The 8,416-nt window shown below is 34.7% G+C and overlaps 1 protein-coding gene across 1 annotated transcript in view; it reads right to left on the bottom strand.

The window, feature by feature from the left end:
• Nucleotides 1-4,467: 4,467 nt before the first annotated feature.
• LOC118737393 (Y+L amino acid transporter 2) overlaps nucleotides 4,468-8,416 on the bottom strand; it is a 19,515-nt gene continuing 15,566 nt past the window's right edge. Inside the window, exons 2-7 of the mRNA XM_036467852.1 lie at nucleotides 8,164-8,408; nucleotides 7,815-8,083; nucleotides 7,530-7,730; nucleotides 5,714-5,863; nucleotides 5,436-5,613; nucleotides 4,468-5,340 (exon numbers count right to left, since the gene is read on the bottom strand). Coding sequence (XP_036323745.1) covers nucleotides 5,279-5,340; nucleotides 5,436-5,613; nucleotides 5,714-5,863; nucleotides 7,530-7,730; nucleotides 7,815-8,083; nucleotides 8,164-8,408 — 1,105 coding nt within the window. The 3' untranslated portion in view covers nucleotides 4,468-5,278. The remainder of the gene's footprint in view (nucleotides 5,341-5,435; nucleotides 5,614-5,713; nucleotides 5,864-7,529; nucleotides 7,731-7,814; nucleotides 8,084-8,163; nucleotides 8,409-8,416) is intronic.

Below are 8,416 nucleotides of genomic sequence, written 5' to 3'. Positions count from 1 at the left end.
TGCCGCCAGGTGGCGCTGAAATTGAGTTACATATGTATATGTAACAAAAAATCGTATTTATGCTCGAATTTATTTCATTATCGAAATATATGAATTCACATATCGATGGTCCTCTGCAATAAAGACACAACTCAAAATTCAAAAAATCAAATCCTTTATTACTGTTAAGAGACTCATGTCCCTAATCCTTGGCTAACCCATGTCTAATCCTAACTAAAGCAAGTAGTAAAGATTATACATGAATAAACAATAAAACGTAAATGAGCCTAAGTGGAAGGTTCTATCACCTTTTGTTTCCTGGCAAGAGGTTATAAAATATTGTAAAAAACGCGATTTTTTGACAATTTCACCACGTTTTTCTCAAAATCTGGAGCTGATGGAAACTTTATGCTTACGGATTCGTAATCAGCACTATCAAAAACTTCTTTAACATTATCCGCATCAAAATCGGTGTTGCCCTGTGTTACTCACACCAATTATATAAAGAAATCTCCTTCTTTTTATAAGAGGTGATCTCGCGAACTGCAGAACTGAACCGCTCAGGAACAATTTACTACAAGAGCGTAGAATTTCTGGCTTATGCCGATGACATCGACATCATCGGTAACAAAAACCGCGAAGTCTGTTCTGCCTTTTCCAAGTTGGATAAGGAAGCAAATCGAATGGGTCTGGTATTAAACGAGGACAAGACGAAGTATCTCCTGTCATCAAACAAACAGTCAGCACATTCGCGCCTTGGCACCCACGTAACTGTTGACAGTTATAATTTTGAAAAAGTAGAAAATTTCATTTACTTGGGAACCAGCATTAACACCGATAATAATATGCAGAATCACTCTTGCCAATAAGTGCTACTTTGGACTGAGTAGGCAATGCAGGTTCAAAGTCCTCTCTCGACGTACGAAAACCACACTCTATAAGTCACTCATCATGCCCGTGCTGGTATATGGCGCAGAAGCATGAACAATGACAACATCCTTTGAGGCGGATCTTGGAGTATTCGAGAGAAAGATTTTGCGGAAGATTAACGGTTTGGCAACGACGAGTACCGCAGACGATGGAAACATGAGCTATATGAGCTTTACAACGACATGGACATAGTGCAGCGAATTAAAATACAGCGGCTCCGCTGGCTTGGCCATGTCGTTCGAATGGACACCGACGCTCCAGCTCTGAAAGTATACAACTCGGTACCCGCTGGTCGACCACAAAACCAAATGTGAACGTGAATTGCTAGCGAAAACGTTGGACCAAATGTTTCTAGAAAAAAAATAATTTTGAGCGGGACGAAGTTCGTCGGGTCTGCTAGTTATTTATAAAATACCTTTCGAAATTTATCGGTTTTAGATGTCCAAATAAATGAGTTTTACAGTAAACCCCCACATCTGAACAATCATTTATATGGAGGCAATAAATATGTTATAGTCACCCGATCTTTCATAATTTTACTGTAAACTTTCTATTGATAATGAGTGAAAACAGTGCGAATTTATATGTTCCTAGCTACATAAATGAAGAAGTTATGGCAAAAAATCTCATACCTGAACAATCAGTTGTGTCGAGGCTATGGGTTATAGCGACCCGATCTTCGCCATTTTCACTGAAAGTATTCTTTTGAGTGTCAACGGTGCAAAATTTTATGTTCCTAGCTACTTAAATGGAGGAGTTATAACGAAAAATCGTATATCTGCACAATCAGTTCTATAGGAGCTATAGGTTATAGTGACCCGATCTTAGTAATTTTCTTTCTAAGTTTTCTGTTGATAATGGGTGGAAGTATTGCAAAATTCCATCTTCCTAGCTGCATAAATAGAGAAATTATAACGAAAAATCTCGTATCTAAACAATCAGTTGTATGGGAGCTATATGTTATAGTACAGGGCTTGTTCGAGTTGCGAATTCTAACAACGTATTGTCAGTTTAGCTAAGTATGTTATGTGAAGCATTTAAGTAAAACGCACTCACTTCCAATGTAGAAATATGGTATTCTATCCGTTGGGCTAATAAGTTTTTTGTTCTCCTATTTTAAAGGCCTTTCTTTTACGCACGCGTTGGCATATTAAATGCTACATCAAATTTAAAATCTTCGTCTGGCTCCATAGCACATTAAATTTCGAAAAACTGACCATTTCTATTTTTGTGGGAGTCAGAGAATTGTGCCATCTTTAAAACAAAAGGGGTTAATATTTATTCCAACTCAGAGGGGCAGCCATATTAGGAACCTATGCCTGAACTTCAGTATCAGCCCGTGGCCACGTGGCGTGGTAGTCAAATTCTAATAGGATTTTTCTTCGTTTCATCGCAATTATTTTTGTACAGTGTGTAAAATGTCGCATTTTTGGGTCAAAATTGCAATTTTTTGTTCAAAACGACTTCAAACAGGAGAGGGCACCATTATTCCAGCATCATTCCGAAAGCACTTTGGGTATGCTGTTACAACAACTTAATTCGAACTACGTGCAGTCCGTAATTTTAAGAAGTTTATACGGATTCTGGATCCTTCAAGGGAAGATTGACTCGCGTGCAAAATTGGTTGATAAGGTAGACGTCTATGTGCCGTGACATAACCCCAAGTAGCATATGTCACTACCAGGGATGTAACGATACCTTTACTTGGAAGTAGTATCGAACGAAAGTATCGATACACGAAACATATCGGATCTAAAGTATCGATACCTACTCGCATCGGTAATCGCATTTGGTTATGAACATATTATGTGTGAACTCAATTAAATTTAATTTTTTAAATAATATTTTAATCATCCTTGGCGAACCTAAACTCCGAATAATAAAAGTTAATAATGTAAGAACTGTGCTGCCTTAAAAGGGCGGTGGAAGTATTTTTGAGCAGAATTTCATTCTGCGTAGGCGGCCTTCGGCCTAAATAAGTAGAATTCTGCTTTCTGTGTTGCCGGAAAAAAGGGGCGGAAGTATTTTTGCGCAGTAAAAAGTTTAATAGAAAAATTCTTTTTTATTTCTTGAGCGTGTTTTTATGTGTTTTTTTTTTCTTGAGAGCTGGAAAATATGCTTTAGGCTCAAAATTGACATTATCCCAATTGGGGTTATGACACCTTAAAATAAGTGACATAACCCCAATTAAAAAAGTTGGCCTTATGCCACTGTATAAGGAGTGACATAATTCCAAATTTTAAAATTGGAGCTATGCCACTTGCAGTTATGTCATGGTACCAGAGTCTAGTAAGCTCAGCGAACGTTGGGCGATAATTTTGGAATGCGAGGTGACTAATTCCTTCTGGTCATGAATATATCGGCGACGGTCTAATTAACTACAAAAAAAAGTCAACAAAACTGAAACTGTCGGAAGTCCTAAGGGTCTGATTATGCATACTTCGCATAACTTCGCACAACCATTTGTACCAGTGCAATAAAAATTAGAACATAAGAAAATATGAAGCAAAATCTAAACTCCTGTTGATCGCTAAGTTTTTAAAAGTTCTGTTAATTTCTGGGGAATGGAACACATACCAAATTCATACAAATTACATACGAAATTACAGTTTGAAGTTTATGCGAAGGTGTGCGAAGTTATGCGAAGTATTCATAATCAGACCATTACTGGCCATTCACTGTTCGATTTGAATCCATACGGAAAGGGTCAACATAACCTCAACGCTGATAAGATTTCGGGAATAGATATTAGTTGATTGTGGAACTTTATGGAGAGCACGCATCGTTTTTCTATCACCAAGACATAAGCGTCTCCGCTCGATCCTTCTCTCTGGGCAGCCATACGACACAGACCAACTTAATCTGCCCGGGTTTAAAATTCAAATTCAATGTTAATTTTTTTGATGCTTTTTAATAACGGTTTTTAGAGTATTTGTTAATGTTAAATAATAGGTTAGATAAAATGCATTTTAAGTTGGAGTTATAACAAAACTACACTGTAAAAGCAAATTTCAAACTTATATTATTGATTTTACAAGTGCTAATATTAAATGTCGTACTATTATTTTAGCAGTTTCTTAGTAATTGTACTAAACGTCTTTATTAAGATAAAAAGTATATGTTGTCTATTATATTGTAATATTAGTTAGATATCAGCGGCAAAACCTTTAACTTATCTCATACCATGTTCTGACCGACATCGAAAACATGTTTTCGTTGGTAAAACTGGTTTTCGACCTAAAACTTGTGTTTTCGTCCATGTAAAATCTGTCAAACGAAAACTAGTTTTCGCTGAAAACCCTTTGAAAATTCACGTTCCACTCATTCCAATCGGCGTCTGCACTAGTTTTTTTTTCGATTATTTATCGAAGTGGAAGTCACATTTTATCATCTTTAATACGTCATTTCGGATTTATTGTTAATTGGCTGGCCAAAATAAAGTAAGCATGGAAGTAAAATGTTGTAATGAAAAGAAATTGCAGGAAAAGTATTTTGGTTTTGTTTTTGTGTAGCAAAACTGTAAACAAAGGATGAAAGAAATGTCAACGAAAACACCAACAGACGTTGTGAACAGCCTTCAGCCCACAATCCCAAAACTCGTTTTCAAGGTGTTTTCGTTGTCGGTCAGAACATGGTGTCAATTAGTAAATTTACATTTGTTCACTTTGCAACCAATAAAGTTTTAAAAATAGCTGCATGTAAATCTCAAATGCGTAGGCTTACTGTGTAAACAAGAGTGTAAATTTTTTGTGGATAATAATTCAGTGTTTTTACATAAATCAAATGTTACATACATATGTATGTATATACATATCTGGTCATTATTTTTTTGTTTTTAAGAATATTTTTAAATCAAAAAAAATTCAACACATTTTCTTATTAAATATTGTTTATGACAGTTGTCGATATTTAGGAACGCTTGTAAATAATTCAGTTTTTACTAAGTATGTTTTATGTAGCTGTGATGTATGGCAATGATAAATTGGTATTAGTTAAATCTGTTTAAGCATTACTACTTAAGCTAAAATTTATTTTATGACTGGGATTTTTTAAGAATTTAAAAATGCTATAATTTATAAAGTGTAAATTGTGTTATAAATTTGAACACCTAACTTCTTAAAATTAAAATTAATTTGCAATGTAATTTGAATCTATTTAATGTTCTATGAATATGGCCATAAGTCTTTATAGTTTTATAACTTTCTTACTTATTACACATTCGTTTCAAATACACGTAAATATATAAAGAAACTAAGAAATGGGTAATGAGTATTGATTAGTTCTTATGAATGAAGTAATAAATATGATAATAGCTGGCAAAAGAAAAAACTTAAACGATGGTTATTGTTTTGGCACAATAGTCAATGAATCATTCAACTTTCTCTTCTTTGGCTGACATAAACATTCTTTGGCACGCGTATGTAAAATGGTCTGCAAATGAACAAAAGATATAAATCGATTAATTAACGTGCATTTGTTTGTATGTAGATATGTAGTTATTATTGCACAATTTATGGAATACGCACTAATTGCACTTTGAAAACACTTCGGCTTATTTTTCCACACTACACCGACGTAGTAGAATGGCACACCTATAACTGTTATCAGCACGCCCATACCAACTTCATAGGGCGCCACATAGATAGGCACGACCACAAGAAAGGCACAAAGAACCACAAAGATGACAGGTATCCCGAGTGAGACCTAAATGCATAAATTATGAGAGATTGAATAATTTAATGATTGCCATTGGCATAGACATACATACATACATATGTACCTACTAGTGTAAAGTGAAAATTACCTTAATTGGACGCTCCATATTGGGGCGGGTATAGCGTAAATAGAGTAACGCCGATACTGACAGCATTATGAAAAACGACTCCACTATGCTGCTGTAAGTTATGAGCACGTAAACATCGCTCACGACTAGCATTATAATCGACAAGATGCACTGCAATAGATTAGGGCGTATAAAGAGATTTATATTACATACAGTTGTCCACAAAATAATAGGAGTGGGATATTTTAACCTGTTTTGGCTATTTGTCTTTAGTTTATTTAATGTTTCGTATTTTTTTGTAAAAGCCTAGCTGGTAATACAACAAACACCATATAAATTTACATTTTCAAGTTTGTACAAAAATTATAAAAACTCTGCAAATTTTCACCAAAATTTCAAACTATTTAACCAGAATCTTTAGAAAATATGTTGGTATGCAGTTTTGTAGCCCATTCAATTCTAGTCTGAAGAAGTGCAAGTTTCAAGCTGCTAAAAAATTCTGTTGATTTTTGAGAATTTTTTCGGTTGAAGGTGTTTCACGTTTTTTCCATACAAAGTATGTTCGACAATTTTCTTTTATATGGGGACAGTGCCAGCAAAAAAAATTGCCAAAAATCAACGGAATTTTTTAGCAGCTTTAAACTTGCACTTCTTTAGACTAGAATTGAATGGGCTATAAAACTGCATACCAGAATTTTCTCTGAAGATTCTGATTAAAAAGTTTGATATTTTGGTGAAAATTTACAGAATTTTAATAATTTTTGTACAAAGGTTGAAATCTGAATTTATTCGTTGTTTGTTGTATACCCAGCTTGACTTTTGTATAAAAATAATAAACATTAAATAAACAAAAGGCAAATAGCAAAAACTGACCAAAATAACGCACTCCTATTATTTTGTGGACCACTGTATATGTATATTTATGTATGTACATATGTACATTAGACCGCACCACCAATAGTTTGTCTTACACCGTCGAGTAAAAAAAATTTTTGAAAGGTAATTTCAAAAAAAAAAACAGATTGTTTTTCTGTCGAACCTAGGTGTTGCCTTTTACCAGGAACCGCACATAATGATATTTTTTTTTTAAATTTCAATTCAAAAAATCATGTTGAAAGAGAAAGGCACAAATTTTTTTTATTTTTAAGTTATATTAAAAAATGTGTTTAGTTCTATTGAATTATTTTTTCAGTTTTATTTATTGCTCAGAAAATAATCTTTTTTTTTGCTTAGCCCATTCCATAAGAAAAACACCAGAAGCAACTTTTGGTTTCTGAGCAAAAAACAATTATGTTTTATTAAAAAAAAACTCGGTAAATAATCATCAACAAAATGGAAAACCATTACGATCCCCGCCTTTTACATTTCTCGGTGATGCCTACATATTACCTAGTTCCACTGGAATAATCCTGAACAAAAGTCTAATGATTTTTGACCAGCTTTAATTTACTGAAAGTAGGCGGTAGGAACTGTGATCTTGAAGAAAAGCTCTAGACCGGAATACTTGAAACCAATGAACTTTGGAATAAAAAAAAAATTATCCTCGAGCTTACCTTACCTTAATCTCTGACTGCAAATGCCGAAGATCTGGCGATAAATGTAAAAGGGTAGCCCTTACGCTCGACAAAAAAAAAATAGAAATTGCCTTACAAAAATACTTTTTGGTATGTCTAATGTACATACATATTTATATCATTCTAAGCGAACTGTATACAAAAGTATATAAATTAGAGCTTGAATGTCTTGTCCCCTTTAAGTCAAGACACACACGCATTATTCATAATATACATGCATATGTAAGTATGTAGAGCAACGAAATAAATCGCAGTTAAATTACCAAAAACACAAGTGATGGCACCGGCGTAAATTGCTCCACACTTATATTTGACAAGATCGCCGGCATATGACCGTTACGTGCGCCCACAAAACACATGCGTGAAGAAGTCATTATATGCACCGAGAGACCACCAAAAGCGGATATCGCCACCATTATGGGTATAATGAAAGACCATACGCCCAGTACACGATCTCCAAAGGACTGAAAGTAAAGGAATGGATTTATTAAACGTAAAAATAGCCTAATTAGTACATTCAAAAATAATTATTCAGTCCGCATACGCACCACTGCGATCGCATCGGAGGCAATCATTTCTGCCGGCGATAATACAGCCAAGTAGGCCATATTAGCGAGCACATAAATTCCCGTCACCAATGGCAGAGAAATATAAATAGCGCGCGGCAAATTTTTATATGGGTCACGTAATTCCTCTGTCATGAAATTTAAATAACTCCAACCGGAATATGAAAAAATACCCGAATAGAAGGCAACGGATAGCTTGCCAGGATCGGTTTCTGTATTTTCGAAGGGGTCTGCAAAGTTCTCAACGTTACCTAAAAAAACAAAAAAAAGTTTACCAAAATCAATTAAAAAATTCAATTTTCCTGAACGCATACAATTTATCTAAACATACCAAAACTCATCCAAGCCACACCCAAAATAATGATTAATAACAACGCGCCAATTTTAGTAAACATAATTATATTTTGCATTTTCGTAGTAGCTTTCATGTAACAACAATTCAGGTAGGTTAAGAAGCATATTGCTACCGCAGAGAGTAGTTGTAGGGCGCTCTCCGGTATGCTGCATTCATTTTGGAAGAAGGGCTGAAGTACGTAAGAGGCGAACGTGAGACCCATAATGGCATTCGTTGTAGGGCTGCAATG

This window comes from Rhagoletis pomonella, unplaced genomic scaffold, assembly GCF_013731165.1.
Source record: "Rhagoletis pomonella isolate Grant_MI unplaced genomic scaffold, Rhpom_1.0 Rhpom_scaffold_00004, whole genome shotgun sequence".
Taxonomy (NCBI): Eukaryota; Metazoa; Arthropoda; class Insecta; order Diptera; family Tephritidae; genus Rhagoletis; species Rhagoletis pomonella.
This window is presented reverse-complemented; position numbering and strand designations above follow the sequence as displayed.